The sequence below is a fragment of the Salvelinus sp. IW2-2015 genome, linkage group LG1, assembly GCF_002910315.2.
Source record: "Salvelinus sp. IW2-2015 linkage group LG1, ASM291031v2, whole genome shotgun sequence".
Taxonomy (NCBI): domain Eukaryota; kingdom Metazoa; phylum Chordata; class Actinopteri; order Salmoniformes; family Salmonidae; genus Salvelinus; species Salvelinus sp. IW2-2015.
The window spans coordinates 45081255-45102342 of record NC_036838.1 but is presented as its reverse complement, the minus strand read 5'-3'; the positions used below and the strand labels follow the sequence as shown (position 1 = coordinate 45102342).

The following is a 21088-nucleotide window of genomic DNA, read 5'->3' as shown; positions in this document are numbered from 1 at the left end:
AAGACCCTTTGTAGGATTTTCAAAAAGGTTATATCTTTCAGTCTGATAAGAATCATGGGTAGCAGAAACAGCTCAACTTTTGTGCTAGACGGGGTCGAAAAGAAGAGTGGAGTGGTATTTGTGCTACTCCCTTACATTTGGTTGTCATGTTAAGATTAAAATCATACTCAGAAGTCACCCTGAGTCATCCTTGGTGCTCCTCCTTGAGATGTTGGGGCTTTGCTCCATCTTTGGTGCTTGGCCGAGTGCCAGACTTACCTAAAGTGAACGCAACCCACCCCCTCATCTCTCCTCCTGTCCTCCCCACTCCTTCTCTCTCCAGGCCCTTGGACCTCAACACATTTGTTTTGTCTCATTCTTTCAGCAATAATATACAAAAAGCAGTAGCATATTCACTTTGTATGCATTCACAAGCATTCCCAGTAGCAGAAAAACTGTGCTTTCAAGTAGGCTTGAGCGGTATACTCTATATACTGTATATCGGGGTACTTTGAAATACTGACGTTATTGTTTTCAATACCGTCAAAACAATTGATTTAAAAATCAAAAATGTATTGCAGGCCCTTAAAGCTCTGGGATGCGTGCTACACCACTGCTTAAGTTAACTATCTAAGATTTGCCAAATAAATAATCTCCTGCTGAGGGCTCCAGCTATGCATTTGGTTTGCTAACTTGCTAGTTAAGTGGCTAGCTTGCCAGATCAATCTTATTGGTTACAACAGAGACAATCAAGTCCTTCTTGGATCAAGATCCCTGCTGCCAACATTTTTTTGGTGCGTCAAAAGAAATGACGCTTGGAAAGAAATACCGCCCCTTGTGTGCACTGCCATTAATACAGTAGATCCCAGTATGGGACAGGAACGGATACCACTGAACCCTACTTTCTAGGAAGAGAATGACAGTTTATTGTCTGATAAATGCAATAGCCTGTCATACAAGCTTGCCGTATAAGCTTGTATTTTATATTGAGAGTATTATATTCATTTGACCATCTCTTTTCCAGGACAGAAACACAGACACAAGAGGAACAGGGACAAGGTGAGGAGACGTCCGATGGCCAGCAGTAGCGACATGCTGAATGACCTGGAGAGCCTGTCTGCCGATCCCCTCTCCAGATCAGAAAGAGAGAGCAGCAGACGGCCGGCTAATGAAAGCAGCGGTGACTCAGGACCTCACAGGAGATCAAAGCGCTTCCTCTCCTATCCCCGCTTTGTAGAAGTCATGGTGGTGGCAGACAGCAAGATGGTGGAACATCACGGGAGCAACCTTCAGCACTACATTCTCACGTTAATGTCCATCGTAAGTTCTGCTCAGTTAACCACCCTCCCAATGGCCAGCCAGCCAGCCTTTTTGATTGTAGGGGAGTGGGGCTACATTTTGTTGTGTCCCAGGCCATGTAAACAAACATGTTCGAACGGTCAGGAGAGGGGCAGCATGAGGTTTACCTGTCTGACAGCTTTGATGAAAGTGAAAGAATAAGCTCAGGTATGTCACATAGATGGCATATTCCTGGCCACTTCATAAAAAGGCCTCCTCAGGAGTCTGTGGCTGAGAACCTAGGGGGTAGCTAGCCTGGCCTATATTCTGATCTTGGCAGTCTGCATTCGCTACAGGATCTGAGTGCAGCCATAATACACCTCTCAAACAAGACAACGAGACCAGGTTCTTCTCCTTAGAACTGCATGTTGATTTTGAATGTCTGAACCACTGATTGAGTACACTCCTAAAGGGTTTGATGAATGTTGGATACTGAAATGTATTGATGTTTAAAACACGCTTAATTTTTCTGTCTATAATCTTTTCCTTCAGGTGTCTTCCATCTACAAGGATCCCAGCATCGGAAATCTTATTAACATTGTGATTGTGAAGTTAGTCATAATCAACAATGAGCTGGTAAGATTACAACACTAACTCTAATCCTAATCCTTTTCAGAGAAATACAATGCATTGCAGTCATTCATCAGCCCCAGAAGCACACTACAGTACTGTAAACCTCTCCCTTGTTCTCAGTACTGTAAACCTCTCTTCTCTGTAGGATGGCCCTACCATTTCCTTCAATGCACAGACCACTTTAAAGAACTTCTGTATCTGGCAACAGAGGCAAAATCACCAAGATGAGAATCATCACTCCCACCACGACACAGCCATTCTCATCACCAGGTACACTGTCACTGCTACCACTACACAGCTATTCTCATCACCAGATACACTGTCACTGCTACCATGACACAGCCATTCTCATCACCAGGTACACTATCACTCCCACCACGACACAACCATTCTCATCACCAGGTACACTGTCACTGCTACCACGACACAGCCATTCTCATCACCAGGTACACTGTCACTGCTACCACGACACAGCCATTCTCATCACCAGGTACACTGTCACTGCTACCAAGACACAACCATTCTCATCATCACGTACACTGTCACTCCCACCACTACACAGCCATTCTCATCACCAGGTACGCTGTCACTCCCACCACGACACAGCCATTCTCATCACCATCTCTCGGGGTAACGGCTAAAGTGTTGTGTTGACAGTCCTAGCTTCGAGCCACGGTTGGGGCTACCCCCAGAATTCGCTGTAATATGTTGTCTTTTATTTATTCTCTGGTATCACAGTGCAATGGGATTCTGGGGTGTGAAACCAGTGACATAACTTCCATCTGTGTGTTTTTCACAGGCAGGACATCTGTCGAGCGCGGGACAAGTGTGACACATTAGGTAAGAGGAGCTCTCTAGACACATGCAATATAGACTGCAACATAACGTTTGATTGGTGACAGTTTCATAATAATATTGATGTACTTATTATGATGCTGCTTTTTAGGGTGCTAATGACAATGTAATGATGATGAAGGTGATGATGGTGATGACAATGCTCTAATAACAAACATGATGATGATTATACTCTTGGTTTGCAGGGCTTGCAGAGCTGGGTACAGTGTGTGATCCATACAGAAGTTGCAGTATTAGTGAGGACAATGGACTCAGCACTGCGTTTACTATCGCCCATGAACTGGGCCATGTGTGAGTACAGCATGCTCTCTATTCTTTGATTGATTTCATGTAATCGCAATTTTGCAGCTGTATTAGTTTGTCATGCTATCTCAGGCAAGTGTCTTGTATGGCCCTGGTTTTGCTCTCAAAATCTTTCTAAGCTCCAAGACCTAAGTCAGCATGTAAAAAGTCCCAAGTCAGCATGCGCCAACCAGCCTTCATCCAGCTTGGCCAAACAACTCCAGGCCACTACATTGGAGACTGTTACTGACTTTAACAAGTGTGTTAAAGACAAATACAATTTTTTCGCAACACACACAAAAGGTGGAATTGTTGAATTCCATTCTTACTGGCGTCAAGCGGTGATACCGCTGCTGAAGTCTGCTTAGCGACAACGCTTGTGGAATGCAGTACCTGTCATACTGTACCATAGAGGTGCCATACAGTACAGTACAGTACCATGGGAGAGAACTACCGTACTATATAATAAGTATCCCCTCTGACCCTACTCTCCTAGACACTGGCCCCGGCACAGACCAGCTGCTAATGTTAACCCCAACCAGCTCAGTCAGTTAACCCTGTGTGTTACCATTCTGTTGCCTAAAGGATGAGGTTTAGTAGTTAGCTTAGCAATCAGCCCAACATGTAGGTTTATTGATGGTGGGTTAGAGGGTTAGACCTGTGTGTTGTGGTGAATATATGTTCTCACTTGTGGTTTGGCCCCCTGACAGATTCAACATGCCCCATGATGACAGCAACAAGTGCAAAGAGGAGGGGGTTAAAATACAGCAGCATGTGATGGCGCCCACACTCAACCACTACACTAACCCCTGGATGTGGTCCAAGTGTAGCAGGAAATACATCACAGAGTTCCTTGAGTATGTAAAGGACATTGTTTTCTAGTATAGACATTCATGTCATTATGGAGAAGTGTTATTGTCGTTAGCGTTAGTAGCACCAGGCTCTTATCGCAGTAAGGGTTAAATGACCAGTCAACTATTCAACCAAAACTGGTATCTGGACATTTCTGGGTTGAAGGGAAACAACATTACTTCTGTGTTGTGGAATTTGTAATACTTCCAGATATGTTTGTTTGTAGAGAGCCAGGTATTGTTTTCATAGCAATAGCCTTGTAGTACTGTACATACATTACAGTAGTGGTTCTGTTATTGTACAGAATACTGCCTGTCCACCTGTACTGAGTGTGTTTTCTGTCTGTTTGTGTCTTTGTTTTTTTTGTTTTTTCTTTAAGTCATTTTATTTTTATTTCTTAATAGCACAGGGTATGGCGAGTGCTTACTTGATGAGCCCATTTCTAGGCCATACAGTCTGTCACAGCAGCTGCCTGGACGGATATACAATGTCAATAAACAATGTGAATTGATATTTGGGCCGGGGACACAGGTGTGCCCATATATGGTAAGAGAATGCACCATGCGGAATTAAAATGTCATGTTTTGTACGTTGGTCTGTCAAACACGAGAAAGTACCCAGACACTCAGTTCACTGTCTAGTCCTACATTACTGTAGTCTATGACTCCAGACATTCTATACTAGAGTCACCTTAATATGTTATGTAATATCCAATTGCTGTCCCAGTTGGCTCTCAGCTAGGCCTTCTGCATGTGTTAAATATGTTGTTTACATGCTACACCTCCTGTGAAGCCCTGCAAGCCACTTGGCTTGATGTTTCTCAGGGATTAGCTTCAGGTTTTGTTTAAAGGTAACACACCTTGTAAGAGATACAAGAGTATACAGCACTGTGTCTGTGTTTGTGGATGGGGCTCAGGCAGGGGAATGGTAACAGTGTGTGTTCTCCAGGTCCAGTGCCGCAGGCTGTGGTGCACCAGCCCAGAGGGGGCCCAGAGGGGCTGCAGGACCCAACACATGCCCTGGGCCGACGGAACAGAGTGCTCTCCAGGAAAGGTAAGTAGCAGAGAGATCTACCACAGTATATAGGGATCTGACAGGGAGAAGGAAGAAAATGGACAGATTGTGATAATTGGAGAGGGTGAGATAAAGAGAAAGATCAAATTAAAAGTGGGAAAATAAGAGGGACTAGCACCAGATACTTATGTAGTGTGTACACACAGAGAGAGAGCGAGAGATATAATCAAATAGTTTAATTTGCCTGTGCATGAACATACAAACACACTCAAATACACCCCAAGCCAGCTTAATCACTATGCTGGAGCATACTGTAAATGTTCAATGTTATGAACTGTCAAAAACACCCCATAAATAACCACAATAACCGCTGCTATTTGAATGACTCATGACTATAAAATCTGTTATTATTTCATCAAAAGCACAAATTACAAAATAAAACAACAAGTTCAGAGAAGCCTGCCATAAAATCAATTTACCAATGACAACTCGATATAAACTCATAATTGAACATGAGTGGGGCGCACGTGGTAGTTGCTCCAAATCCCTCCATTTGTTCAAACATATTTGGAACTTGGATTAGGATGGATTTGTTTTCTCCAGAGCTGGTATTATTATGAGGCAGTAATAGGCTTATGGTAGAGCTGTGAATTTCCCTATCCATTACTGGTTTAGTGTAGCTTCTAATTAGGCCCTCTACCAAATTCTTCACTTCCTGGCTGTCTGTCTGACATAAAATAGCTGAGGTCCCACAGCACACATGTTCAGAGCCTGCTCTGTTTACACATTGTATTCCTGCACACAAACCAACCAACCTGCTCAACCCTTCAACGCTGAGGCTGCCGCCTTTTACAATGCAGTTGTTGTTGCCAACGAAAATGGATCCTCCGCTATAACCTGAAACATATCTTCCCCTTTGAGTTCACTTACCCTCAGACAGACACATTTAAAATGGATGTCTTTTTGGGTTCCGTCTTTTTCCATTCGTTTTGTAATTTTTCCCAGATTAACATCAAAGGAGGTTGTGAAGTACTTTCAGATAGATGTGTTGCCAGTGTGCAGGCTAAGGTTTCATTATCTCATGCTCTTCTTCTCTTTTCTTTCTTTCTCTCTCTCTCTCTCTCTCTCTCTCGCTCTCTTCTCTCTCTTTCTTCTCTCTCTCTCTCTCTCTCTCTCTCTCTCTTCTCTCTCTCTCTCTCTCTCTCTCTCTCTCTCTCCTCTCCTCTCTCTCTCTCTCTCTCTCTCTCTCTCTCTCTCTCTCTCTCTCTCTCTCTCTCTCTCTCTCTCTCTCTCTCTCTCTCTCTCTCTCTCTCTCTCTCCTCTCTCTCTTCTCTCTCTCTCTCTCTCTCTCTCTCTTCTCTCTCCTCTCTCTCTCTCTCTCTCTCTCTCTCTCTCTCTCTCTCTCTCTCTCTCTCTTCTCACTCTCTCTCTCTCTCTCTCTCTCCTTCTACTCTCTCTCTCACTCTCACTTCTCTCTCTCTCTCTCTCTTCTCTCTCCTCTCTCTCTCTCTCTCTCCACAGCACTGTAAACATGGCCAGTGCATTACCAAGAGCCACGATGCCACAGCAGTGCAGGGGGCGTGGGGAGGCTGGTCTCCGTTTGGCTCCTGCTCGCGGACGTGTGGCGGGGGCATCAAAATCGCCGACCGCGAGTGCAACCAACCCATGTAAGCACAGCCTTTGTAGTCATGCACATCTACTGGACTGTGTCTCCCTTGGAGCTACCGTGGTCAATGTACCATACCATCAAGCCTCCTTAAATGAATTCTTTCCATATCAATCCTAGAGTACAAGATTTGACTATGTATTTATTTACCACCTTCATCCAGGCCCAAGAACGGGGGGAAGTACTGTGTGGGGCGCAGGATGAAGTTCCGCTCATGTAACTCAGAGCCCTGCTCCAAGCAGAAGAGGGACTTCAGAGAGGAGCAGTGTGCAGCCTTCGACGGCCGGCACTTCAACATCAACGGTCTACCTCCTAATGTGCGCTGGGTACCCAAGTACAGCGGAAGTAAGAACATCTTCTCTCTCTTGACACCTTCTGGTTTTTGCATCTTTCTAACACAGAGAAACATCTCTATATGTACTGGACTGTTTAGACCTTTAGAAATGGTGCTGTAAGTAAACCAAGGCTTCCTGTAGATGTGCTCATAGCACTCTGAGTGCTCAGTGAATCAATGTGATCCAGCTTGAGGACGCTAAGTAAACTTGTTAGAGCATCCATATGATTGAATTCATTAGCCCCTTTAATGTGGTCAGTGGACTGTTTTCACCATTCCCCTTCCCTCTCCTGTCCTGTAGTTCAGATGAAGGATCGCTGTAAGCTGTTTTGCAGGGTGGCTGGCAGCACCGCCTACTATCAGCTCAGGGATCGGGTCATCGACGGCACGCCATGTGGCCCCGACACCAACGACATCTGTGTGCAGGGCCTGTGCAGGGTGAGACTGACACACAGCCTTTAATAGCTTCAGTCTGACAGCTAACCTAATATACCATTCATAACAGTAATAAGATAATAATGACATTATTTTAAAATTAGAAGAATATTGATCACAGAGGTCCCTATTAGAGGGAACTTGAACTAAACCCAACTATATCAGAATAGAGTTTCACTTTGGTGCTGTTTACGATAGAGAATTCCTGTCAGATGTGTTACACTGATATGGACTTAACACACTTAACCGGGTTAGGTTCTGTGTATTAGGCAACTATTTTCTTAGGTCATACGGTTTTTATCCCTGCAGGCTAGCAGAGTGTTGCAGAGTACAGTACAGGATTTCATAAGAATGCCACTACTTTAGTTACATTATCTCGCAAATACTAAAATCCTAGCTGCATCAATGTTTATCAATGAGAATCTGCCAAGCAAATGAAAGTGAGAGTGATGCATTTTATGTTGTAGCACAAGTTGGATATTTATCCTTTCATGTCCTATACCCCCCTTTCCCTCCCTCTCATCATCTGCCTTCTCCTCTTCTTCCTCCTCCAGTTTCTTCACCTCTTCCTCCTCCACTTGCTTTTCCTCATTAACCACCTCTCCATTCTCCTTCTCATACCTTGTGCAGCAAGCGGGATGTGACCATGTCTTGAATTCCAAGGCGAGGAGAGATAAGTGTGGTGTGTGTGGCGGTGACAACTCCTCGTGCAAGACCGTGGCAGGCACCTTCAACATGGTGCGCTACGGTGAGCCTAGGGCCAGTCGTGGTGTTCAAACTACGTATCATCACAATGGCTGAAAAGGGTCACTGAACGCTTTTCATTAGCCCGTTATACACTACTGTTCAAAAGTTTGGGGTCACTTAGAAATGTCCTTGTTTTTGAAAGAAAAGCACATTTTTGTCCATTAAAATAACATAACATTTATCAGAAATACGGTGTAGACATTGTTAATGTTGTAAATGACTATTGTATCTGGAAACGGCTGATTTTTAATGGAATATCTACAGAGGCGTCCAGAGGCCCATTATCAGCAATCATCACTTCTGTGTTCCAATGGCATGTTGTGTTAGCTAATCCAAGTTTATCACTTTAAAAGGCTAATTGTACGCCTATGTAGATATTCCATAAAAAATCTGCCGTTTCCAGCTACATTAGTCATTAGTCACGACTCAATGAGTGCTTGGATACAGCCCTTAGCCGTGGTATATTGGTCATATATTACAAACCCCTGACGTGCCTTATTGCTATTATAAACTGGTTACCAACGTAGTTAGAGCAGTAAAAATAAATGTTTTGTCATACCCGTGGTATACGATCTGATATACCATGGCTGTCAGCCAATCAGCATTCAGGGCTCGAACCACCCAGTTTATAATGACCACTAACTTAGTCATGTCCACTCAGAGACGTTGAGTTCTCTTCTGCTTGTTGTGCTGCAGGATACAACGAAGTGGTGAGAATACCCAGTGGTGCTACAAATATTGATGTTCGTCAACACAGCTACTCAGGGAAACCAGAAGACGATAACTACCTCGGTAAGACTCAGACTCACTATCAAAACACTTTTTTAGGGTCTTGTTGGCTGTTGAATTTAAACATGCCTACCTTTCAGAGGTGTCAAAAGGTTTAGTATTCTCTTCTTGAGCAGATATGAGATGGTTCAATGGCTGCCGTTTTACGGGATCCTAAACAACTGTGCTATTTTGTGTGTTTTTTCACTTTGTTTGTAACTTATTTTGTACATAATGTTTCTGCCACTGTCTTTTATGACCGAAAAGAGATTCTGGTTATCAGAACAGCGAATACTCACCTCGAACTGGACAAAGATTCTTTCTTTAATTAGTCAGATGGGAAAGATCCAGGCGCCTGGTGAGAATTTGCCAGCGAGTGGGTAACCCGCCTCTACCATCCATCCTATTGGGTCACTGGTAATTCATGCTTTAGTTTTTGCTTGAACGCATCTCTGTGTGAGGAGTAAAGATAGTGTAGATTTTTTTTCCCTCTGGTTGCACATGATACATTCTGGTAGAAATGAGGTAAAACGGATTTAAGTTTTCCTGCATTAAAGTCGCCGGCCGCTAGGAGCGCCGCCTATGGATGAGCATTTTCTGGGACATCTCTGTGCTGCTCATAAAGGTCACTATGCCTGTGTTTCTGGGACATTAAAAACTGTAATATCTTATGTTTCAACGAGTCGTGGCTGAACGACGACATGGATAATATACAGTTGGCTGGGTTTTCCATGCATTGGCAAGACAGAACAGCTACCTCCGGTAAGACGAGGGGTGGTGGTCTGTGTCCATTTGTCAATAACAGCTGGTGTGCAAAATCTAATATTAAATAAGTCTCAAGGTTTTGCTCGCCTGAGCTAGATTACCGCATGATAAGCTGAAGACCACAATATTTCCCTAGATAATTTGTGTCTATATTTTTCATAGCTGTCTATTTACCACCACAAACCGATGCTGGCCCTAAGACCACACTTAACGAGCTGTAAAAGGCCATTAGCAAAGAAGAAAATGCTCATCCAATCCGTTTTACCTCATTTCTACCAGAATGTATTAGTCAGCAGACTGAAAATATTTGGTATGGGTCCTCAGATCCTCAAAAGGTTCTAAAGCTGCACAATCGAGAGCATCCTGACCGGTTGCATCACCTGGTATGGCAACCGCTCAGCCTCCTTCCGCAAACTTCCTGCGATCCAGAACCTCTATACCAGGCGGTGTCAGAGGAAGGCCAACAAAAATTGTCAAATAGTCCAGCCACCCTAGTCATAGACTGTTCTCTCTGCTACTGCACGGCAAGCTGTACCGGAGCGCCAAGTCTAGGTCCAAAAGGCTCCTTAACTTCTTCTACCCCCAAGCAATAAGACTGCTGAACAGTTAATCAAATGGCTACCCAAACTATTTGCATTGACCTCCTGTTTTTTTACACTGCTGCTACTCACTATGTATTATCTATGCATAGTCACTTTACCCCTGCCTACATGTACATATTACCTCAATTACCTCGACTAACCTGTACCCCCGCACATTGACTCGGTACCGGTACCCCCTGTATATGGTTGTTATTTTATTGTGTTAGTTTCTTTTTTACTTCAGTTTATTTAGTTAATATTTTCTTTATTCTTATTTTTATTAATTATGCATTGTTGTTTAAGGGCTTTAAGCATTTCATGGTAATGTTGTAATTAGCGCATGTGACAAATAAAATTGATTTTATTTGATTAGATTTATGGTTGGTGGTGCTACAGTAGTGTTCTGCTTGTCTTCAGCTGAGAGATTTGGAGGGCCCATTTACCCTGGCCTGTATGAGAGTTTAGGGCACACGTGCTAACGCGTTAATGATCCAGAACTCATATAGCCCTGTGTGGGCCATTTCATTCTCTCGGTGCTGCTCATAAAGGTCACTATGCCTGTGTTTCTTTGTGTGCGTGCGTGTTTGTGTGTGTGTGTGTGTGTGTGTGCGTGCGTGACTGTCTCTGCGGTTGAGCTGGGGCCTGAGGGGGAACAGGGGGTAAGAGGGCTTGCGGGAAGTGGGCCGGTCTCTGCAGCCACATAACTGTGATGTGTGAAATGGCGAGGAAAGTAACTCAGGAAATTAGCTCCATAATCGCATTAGTGTGAATGTGTGCAGCAGACAAACTGATGAACAGAACAGGAGAAATGAGATTCCTCCAGGAGGAATGCAGGATTATTTTACCCCAATTAGGTTTATCTGTTCTCTGTTGCAGGCCTTGCTGTAAATGAAAACATCAGCTGTTTTGCTGCTCTTTTTTTATCACTGAGTTAAGTGAGAGTTTGTTTACAGTTGACCGACTCTCAGTGTAGCCAACTCTACAGTATGTCCATGTAAACACTTAGCCAACTCTTACAGTATGTCCATGTGAAACACTTAGCCAACTCTACATTATGTCCATGTAAACGCTCAGCCAACTCTACATTATGTCCATGTAAACACTTAGCCAACTCTACAGTATGTCCATGTAAACGCTCAGCCAACTCTACAGTATGTCCATGTAAACGCTCAGCCAACTCTACAGTATGTCCATGTAAACGCTTAGCCAACTCTACAGTATGTCCATGTAAACGCTCAGCCAACTCTACAGTATGTCCATGTAAACACTCAGCCAACTCTACAGTATGTCCATGTAAACGCTCAGCCAACTGTACAGTATGTCCATATAAACGCTTAGCCAACTCTACAGTATGTCCATGTAAACGCTCAGCCAACTCTACAGTATGTCCATATAAACGCTTAGCCAACTCTACAGTATGTCCATGTAAACGCTCAGCCAACTCTACAGTATGTCCATATAAACGCTTAGCCAACTCTACAGTATGTCAGTGTAAACACTTAGCCAACTCTACAGTATGTCCATATAAACGCTTAGCCAACTCTACAGTATGTCAGTGTAAACACTTAGCCAACTCTACAGTATGTCCATGTAAACACTCAGCTAACTTTATAGTATGTCCATGCAGAGTATCCAACTCTACAGTATGTCCATGTAAACACTTAGCCAACTCTATAGTATGTCCATATAAACGCTTAGCCAACTCTTCAGTATGCCAGTGTAAACACTTAGCCAACTCTATAGTATGTCCATATAAACGCTTAGCCAACTCTTCAGTATGCCAGTGTAAACACTTAGCCAACTCTACAGTATGTCCATGTAAACACTTAGCCAACTCTACAGTATGTCCATGTAAACACTCAGCTAACTTTATAGTATGTCCATGCAGAGTGTCCAACTCTACAGTATGTCCATGTAAACACTTAGCCAACTCTACGGTATGTCCATATAAACACCCAGTCAACTTTATAGATGTCCATGCAGAGTATCTAACCTCTACAGGTATGTCCATGCAGAGTATCCAACTCTACAGTATGTCCATGTAAACACTTAGCCAACTCTACAGTATGTGCATGTACACACTCAGCCAACTCTACAGTATCTCCATGTAAACACTCAGCCAACTTTATAGTATGTCCATGCAGAGTATCCAACTCTACAGTATGTCAATGCAGAGTATCCACCTCTACAGTATGTCCATGTAAACACTCAGGCAACTCTATAGTATGTCCATGTAAACACTCTTGTTTGATTTCCTCAACAAAAGGAAAAATGACTTTACAGTAGCTGAGCTCATCAAAGACACTTGTGGTTTCTCACCCTGTCCCATACTGTACTTTCAGACTCCTATGCCATCCTTTTTATTCATGTCAGTGTCACCCATTCTCTCTTTATGTGCAGCTGTTTCAAACATCAGAGGGGAGTATCTGCTCAATGGAGAGTTTGTGGTTAGCATGTTTAAAAGGGAAATCAAACTGGGCAACACCATCATCGAGTACAGCGGATCTGACCACATCATTGAGAGAATCAATTGCACTGACCGCATCGAAGAAGAGATCATTGTCCAGGTAACAACTCCTTACATGACTGTTGAGAAGGTGACACAGTAAAATGGTTATGATGCAAATGGAACAGTGGAACTGTACGTATTGTTCTGTTCCTCTGCCCCCCTCTCACTCCGCAGGTGCTTTCTGTAGGTAACTTGTACAACCCAGACGTCAGGTACTCCTATAACATCCCTATCGAGGATAAACCCCAGCAGTTCATCTGGGACGCCTACGGGCCCTGGCAGGAGTGCAGCAGGCCCTGCCAAGGTGAGGGCTGGGGGAGGGATGTGAAGGGAAGGAGGAGAGGGGGTGTAGGGGTTAGCGGGGTAAAGAGAAGATAGTGGAAGAGTGTGGGAAAGGAGGTGTGGGGGGAGGTGTACGGTCGGGGGAGAGAGGAGTTGAGGCTGTATGTGGTTGTATCTGACCACCATGAAGTCGCCAACACGAAAAAAGCTCCTGCTACCAAGGGTTTTATAGAAAGTTGAAAAGTAGACATTTCTTTTTATATTGTGTAGAATAGTGGACCCTACGGTCTTGTCAGGGTGTGTGAAGCATCAGGAGTCAGATGGAATTCAGGTGCAAAATTGTGGTATTTATTAACAGGTGCAGAAGGTGAGCTGGATCTATGACAAGATGTTGACGGACTCTGACTTATACAGATAAACGAAATGGCCAATATACTGAAGCTTCAATTAGCTTCTAAGACAGAGCACCTTTAAACTAGGCAGAGCTCCTATAACTTTGACAACGCATCAATGATTGCACACAGCTGAGTTTAGTAGGCCTAGACTAGAGCATTGTATAACATGTCACTCCAGCCTATGCTCTCCTGAAAATGGGCACATGAAGCCCAACCCGTAACACTGAGATAATACAAAATGCACCTAAACAAGTATTTCATAAATTATTATTAGCCTAATAATTCCCTTTACAATCGATACTTCTCAATAGTTGTCTTATCTATGACCAATCCATAATATATTTAAACATTTCAGGACAAATACTTTATTACATTAACGTTAAACTAATATACTGTAGATAGGCTATTATTAGGAAAACACCCCTCGACATAAAAGATTTGGAGAATCATAATTGTGTTTCCTTGATTCCTCGGGTGCTCTCTCCCCGCCGCCTCCTCAAAACAAATTGGATGAGGAGTTCAGAGGTCCCAGAGGAATCAAGGAAATGCTATTGAGATTCTCCCATTGTAATTACTTGGCGCATGTGAGTGGCCGGTGCGCTCTCTCCAAATCAGTAAGCAACCTGCAGTGGTGAGTACAGCTCAGGGATACAAATGGAACTTAACTTCTTAAATATACAATGTCAAACATTTCTACTCGCGTGTACGGTTGCAAAGCTAGCGGTAATTTACCAAGGTTACCGGAATCTTCAGTAAGATTCTTTGGTAATTTCTGCTTGAATAACTTTAATATATATATATATATAGAACATATGGTTTAAGAGAAAATAGCCTAATTAATGAAAATAGCATCTGATCAATAATGTCATTATTTTCAATTAACAGCAACTCTTCAACTATTTACTTTTTTCACAACTACCACCAGTTTGACGACAAAACAATTACATATTGACATAATATTTTTTTATATATATAAAGAACGTTTCATGCTGAACTAAGTTGATGGTTTATATTTAGGATAATGATTACAGCTTTGTCCTATTAAATCATCCTATTAAATGATGTCATATATTTTACATTAAGCATCTCCAATCCAAAGTTAGATCTAGAACCGGCTATTTCGCAACAAAGCCTCCTTCACTCATGCTGCCAAACATACCCTCGTAAAACTGACTATCCTACTGATCTTAGACTTCGGCGATGTCATTTACAAAATAGCCTCCAACACTCTACTCAGCAAATGGTATGCAGTCTATCACAGTGTCATCTGATTTGTCACCAAAGCCCCATATACTACCCACCACTGCGACCTGTATGCTCTTGTTGGCTGGTCCTCGCTACATATTCGTTGCCAAACCCACTGGCTCCAGGTCATCTATAAGTCTTTGCTAGGTATAGCTCCGCCTTATCTCAGATCGCTGGTCACCATAGCAACACTCACCTGTACCACGCGCCCCAGCAGGTATATTTCACTGGTCATCCCCAAAGCCAACACCTCCTTTGGCCGCCTTTCCTTCCAGTTCTCTGCTGCCAATGACTGGAATGAATTGCAAAAATCACTGAAGTTGGAGACTTATATCAGCTGTCAGAGCAGCTTACCGATCAATGCAGCAGTACACAGCCCATCTGTAAATAGCCCATCCAACCAACTACCTACCTCATCCCCATATTTGTTTTTGCTTTTCTGCTCTTTTGCACACCAGTATTTTTACTTGCACATCCTCATCTGCACATATATCACTCCAGTGTAAATTGCTAAATTGTAATTAATTCGCCACTATTGGCCTTAATTGCCTTACTTCCTTACTTCATTTGCACACACTGTTTACAGATTTTTCTATTGTGTTATTGATTGCACGTTTGTTTATACAATGTGTAACTCAGTGTTGTTGTTTTTGTCGCACTGCTTTGCTTTATCTTGGCCAGGTCGCAGTTGTAAATGAGAACTTGTTCTCAACTGGCCTACCTGGTTAAATAATTGTGAAATATTATTATTTATTTTTTATGTGATAAGGCCACACAGAGGGCCAGAGATTTTTACAGACACTTCTGATAATCTGAAGTACCCAAAAGAGACACTAGATGTATTGTGATCGATTACATAAAATCCTTGAAAGATACCAAAATTCTGGTAGTTTACTGGTAAACTTAGAAAGTTTCAGTAATATACACTCCCTTTGCAACCCTATTAGCTTGTGACCTTCTCTATAACAACGGTGTGACATTTTTAGCGATAGGAATTTGCTTGAAAACGTTAGCAACACTAACAACCATTAGCAAACATTTACAATCTGAGTTTGTCGCTAAAATAGCCAAGTACATTAACTCCTCCACAGAGTTGAGCGCAGACTTGCCCATTCATAGACGGTAACTACTCTAATTATCACAGGTAGTCGCCTATGTCTTCCATCTGTTTTCTGTAAACAAGCGCTGTAACATGGAAATATGGCCGTGTGGGAACACTAAGCTTATAAACGTGTGTAGTAGTTTAACCTTTTTTTGTATTATTATTTCTTGCTGATATGAATTATACGTTCCTTATGTTTTCAAAACCGTACCACAAGCAATGCGTTTTAACTCTCCCTTCCAAAAAAGTCCTACAGGAATCCTGCACCAAAAATTATGCAGGAATCCTGCAGGATATACAGTATATCCATTTTCCTGTAGGACAACCTGCTGGATCCCTTCCTCATCCTTCAGAGAATTTAACTAGTAGACAACTGGGACTAATGGAGTTGCAAATGAGACAAAGAATCAGAAACAGATGAATTAGTAAATGTATTGTTTTCTCATGCACTGACCAACTCTGTGGTGTGGTGGCCTTCTGCTAAACTGTTAGATATACAAGGCAAATAATTATAGTGTGTGTGTTTTCTGTGCTCCTTGTAGTCTAAGCTGTAAGGGAAAAGAAGAGAACTCACATGGTGGAGGTGGGGAAACTATCCAAGCAAGCTACAAGTAAAACAGAGAGAAAGTGATGTTAAAATTATTCATTTCTATTTAAATCAAACTGTTTGTTTATTCAATTGTGACCTTATTATTTCAGTGAAAATAATGTGATATTTCATAGATAAACAATGTTTTAAACCCCTCTTTACTATTTAAATGCAATCACGTCCTTATTTGTGACAGGTCATGATCGGTCATGTGACTTGGTTACCGTCTTCAAATGCTTGCCAAGGAGCCAGTAGCCTAGTCATTCAAAAATCGAATCTATCACCATCCGTTTCAAAACACTTAAAAGTTATAGCCTATCTTGTGACAACAGTACTAATGAGACATAGCAAGAGGGATATCAAACCTAATTTGTCACTTTCCATGGAAACAAAAGTTTTAAATGTTTTTTTTGTCAAAGCTAGCTAGCTAGCAGCCAGTGGTAGAGGACATGTTAGCTAAGCTAGCTAACTTATTTATACAAAATGTTATACAAACACAACACATTAAAAACTAACTACGCCACCCCCTAGCATGTTCATATAAACATTTGTTATAGTTAGTATGTTTCTCTGACCCCTTACCTGTCAAAATTTGTTTTAATATTAGCAGTACTTGAATTAACTAAACTGCCTGGCAGCCATTTCCTCAACTTCCAACTGTCAACTGTTGCTATGGTGACCAATATGTCACATAACTGTTCATCTTCTTGTTGTAAATTGTAAAGGAGAGTTAAAAACACATATTTTTGGAATAGAAAACTAGCTGGCTATATACATCTGCACCATGTCCACATACATTTTATCTCCTCCTTCAGCAGTTTTCCATATCCTGCAGGAATATCAAAATCCTGCAGGTTTTGGTCCTGCAGGATACCTGCAGGAATGTACTACATGAGTCCTGTAGGACACCTGCACAATTACTTCACAAAGGGTCAAATTCCTGCAGGATTCCTGTATAACTTTTTTGTAAGGATTAAGAGCAAGCGTCGGGGCTCTTAACAACCCCCCCCCCCCAGCAAGACGATACAATTGTCAATAGGCGCTAAAGGTAGTTAGCGTCTATGAATTGGCTAGGAGTTGCCAGTGCTAAAAAGGACAAACATTTTACATGTAAATATGCAATGGAGTGAAATGTCGACGTCACAGGCGCTCTTCAGTGGCAAAGTCACAAATAGCTAAAGAGAATAAGGGCTGAAGATGCAGTTTCTTTCTTCACTAACACATTTCTATTTATCCATGTAGATTTACTGGCAGTTCTACTGATTTACTGCTCTTAATGTTTGGTTATAAAAATTGAGAACAGAAGGTATAGGTGGAGGATCCAGCTTTAAGAGCAAGGTTTCTGGGAACGCTTTTTGAAATAAGAACGATTTTACAATGATTTAACCATGGACGTCAAACCTGTCTCTTCGAGGAACACACTCCTGCTGGTTTTCATTCTTGCCTTTTGACAAGTGTCTGATTTAGACTCCAAAGAGTCCAAGCGTGCATGGACTTTTTAGCCAATCGATTCAATCCCAGGGAGAAACCAAAAGCAGCAGGACCATGACCAAGGAACTAAACCTTCTCTCACACCCCATCAGGAGAGCGTAAGAGGAAGATCCTGTGTAGTAGAGAGTCGGACCGTGTGGTGGTCTCAGACCAGAGGTGCCATGGGGCTGCCAGACCAGCCATGGTCACAGAACCCTGCAACGCAGACTGTGAAATCAGGTACTGCCTAAACCACTCTCCATCTATCCATATCACAGATTCTTCATCACTATCAGTCTTTATATATGCGATCTGTATGTTTCCTGTCATCGTCTCTCACCTATGACCTTTCCTGTCTGTGCAGGTGGCATGTAGCGCGGAAGAGTGAGTGTACAGTCCCATGTGGAGTGGGATATCGTACACTGGAGATCTACTGCGCCAAACTCAGCCGTACCGATGGAAAGACCCAGAAGGTGGACGAGCGTTATTGCAGCAGTCAACGTAAACCTGAGGACAAGGAGAGTTGCCATGGTGACTGTAACCCGGCCGGTTGGGAGTACTCCTCTTGGTCAGAGGTGAGACCACCTGTTTTTGGGTGGGCTAAGAAAAAGAGAAGGCAAAACAGAAGGACAAAGGTTTAATACGTGTGCGTGTGTTTCAGTGCTCCAAAAGCTGTGGCGGAGGGTCCCGGCGTCGTGCAGCCGTGTGTGGGAAGTCCTCTGAGGCAGAAAGTGATGAGAGTAAGTGCAGCCAGAGAGACAAGCTGACCACCGCCCAGAACTGCAATGAGTTCCTGTGTCCCGCGTGGAAGACCGGAGACTGGTCTGAGGTCAGTTCCATGGAGAATGTTTGGACTACGCTTTGGAAATGTTGATTATCACTTGAAATTAATTTAGGAATTTAGGAATTTAGAACCCAGATGGCCTTTTTATGCTACGTCTAGTTTGTTGTTAAAGATGTAAAAATTACAGAGTGTCCTTGTTATATCTTGTCATGTACAGTGCAGTATGTGGTGCAATAACTAGTGTTATTGCATAGTTTTCACATTCTGTCCAAGCAGCTAAAAAGGCTATGTGTCACATTCCGCAAATGTTTTATATTATAAACCGGGTAGTTTGAGTCCTGGATGCTGATTGGCTGAAAGCTGTGGTACAGTATATCAGACAATATACCATGGGTATGATGCAAAATGACTTGTTTACTGTTCTAATTACATTGGTAACCAGTTTATAATAGCAATAAGGCATCTCTTGTAGTATAAGGCTAATATACCATGGCTAAAGGCTGTACCCAGGCACTCAGCTTTGCGTCGTGCTTAATAACAGCATTTAGCCGTGGTATATTGGCCATATACTACACACCTTGGGCATTATTGCTCAAATATCCCAAACAAACACATACTGTACACACATAGCTAACCTACTGTACATGTCAAAGCTACTGTTAACTGCACACACACACTGTTGTCCTCATTTTCTGAGTGTACTTTCCAAAGGCTTTATGCTATGTGTGCCCATGTTTCTCATTGTGCCTGTTGACTGTTGTTGCAGTGCCCAGTGACGTGTGGGAAAGGGTACAAGCACCGGCAGACATGGTGCCAGTTTGCGGAGGACCGACGGGACGACCGCTTCTGTGACTCTGCGTCCAAGCCTGAGTCGGTCCAGACGTGTCAGCAGCAGGACTGTGCCTCGTGGCAGGTCGGACCTTGGGGCCAGGTGAGGCACACCTGTTGACAAACCGTATAGTGACATGTGTATGAGAGTGTTGACATAGCTTTGTGCCAGGTAATATTATGATCAAATCAAATCAAATCAAATTTTATTAGTCACATACACATGGTTAGCAGATGTTAATGCGAGTGTAGCGAAATGCTTGTGCTTCTAGTTCCGACAATGCAGTAATAACCAACAGTAATCTAACCTAACAATTCCACACTACTACCTTACACACACACACAAGTGTAAAGGGATAAAGAATATGTACATAAAGATATATGACTGAGTGGTGGTACAGAACGGCATGGCAGATGCAGTAGATGGTATAGAGTACGGTATATACGTATGAGATGAGTACTGTAGGGTATGTAAACATAAAGTGGCATAGTTTAAAGTGGCTAGTGGTACATGTATTGCATAAAGATGGCAAGATGCAGTAGATGATATAGAGTACAGTATATATACATATGAGATGGGTAATGTAGGGTATGTAAACATAGTATTAAGTGGCATTGCTTAAAGTGGCTAGTGGTACATTTTTACATAATTTCCATCAATTCCCATTTTTAAAGTGGCTGGAGTTGAGTCAGTATGTTGGCAGCGGCCGCTAAATGTTAGTGGTGGCTGTTTAACAGTCTGATGGCCTTGAGATAGAAGTGTTTTTCAGTCTCTCGGTCCCCTGCTTTGATGCACCTGTACTGACCTCGCCTTCTGGATGATAGCGGGGTGAACAGGCAGTGGCTTGGGTGGTTGTTGTCCTTGATGATCTTTATGGCCTTCCTGTGACATCGGGTTGGTGTAGGTGTCCTGGAGGGCAGGTAGTTTGCCCCCGGTGATGCGTTTGCAGACCTCACTACCCTCTGGAGAACCTTACGGTTGTGGGCGGAGCAGTTGCCCGTACCAGGCGGTGATACAGCCGACAGGATGCTCTCGATTGTGCATCTGTTAGAAGTTGGTGAGTGCTTTTGGTGACAAGCCGAATTTCTTCAGCCTCCTGAGGTGAAGAGGCGCTGCTGCGCCTTCTTCACAACGCTGTCTGTGTGGGTGGACCAATTCAGTTTGTCCGTGATGTGTACACCGAGGAACTTAAAACTTTCCACCTTCTCCACTACTGACCCGTCGATGTGGATAGGGGGGTGCTCCCTCTGCTGTTTCCTGAAGTCCACAATCATCTCTTTGTTTTGTTGACGTTGAGTATGAGGTTATTTTCCTGACACCACACTCGCGAGGGCCCTCACCTCCTCCCTGTAGGCCGTCTCGTCGTTGTTTGGATCAAGCCTACCACTGTAGTGTCATCCGCAACTTGATGATTGAGTTGGAGGCGTGCATGGCCACGCAGTCGTGGGTGAACAGGGAGTACAGGAGAGGGCTCAGAACGCACCCTTGTGGGGCCCCAGTGTTGAGAGGTCAGCGGGGTGGAGATGTTGTTACCTACCCTCACCACCTGGGGGGGCCCGTCAGGAAGTCCAGGACCCAGTTGCACAGGGCGGGGTCGAGACCCAGGGTCTCGAGCTTGATGACGAGTTTGGAGGGTACTATGGTGTTAAATGCTGAGCTGTAATCGATGAACAGCATTCTCACATGGGTATTCC

At 43.2% G+C, this 21088-nt stretch overlaps 1 protein-coding gene across 1 annotated transcript in view; it reads left to right on the top strand.

Moving 5' to 3' along the window:
* Positions 1-21088, top strand: part of adamts9 (ADAM metallopeptidase with thrombospondin type 1 motif, 9) — a 43021-nt gene that overhangs the window by 9257 nt on the left and 12676 nt on the right. Inside the window, 19 exon segments of the mRNA XM_023993893.2 lie at positions 1004-1299; positions 1810-1893; positions 2036-2160; positions 2690-2730; positions 2931-3036; positions 3738-3884; positions 4284-4425; positions 4828-4932; positions 6415-6560; positions 6723-6904; positions 7195-7331; positions 7959-8076; positions 8772-8867; positions 12590-12756; positions 12873-13002; positions 17895-18021; positions 18146-18356; positions 18443-18610; positions 19332-19496. Coding sequence (XP_023849661.1) covers positions 1004-1299; positions 1810-1893; positions 2036-2160; positions 2690-2730; positions 2931-3036; positions 3738-3884; positions 4284-4425; positions 4828-4932; positions 6415-6560; positions 6723-6904; positions 7195-7331; positions 7959-8076; positions 8772-8867; positions 12590-12756; positions 12873-13002; positions 17895-18021; positions 18146-18356; positions 18443-18610; positions 19332-19496 — 2693 coding nt within the window.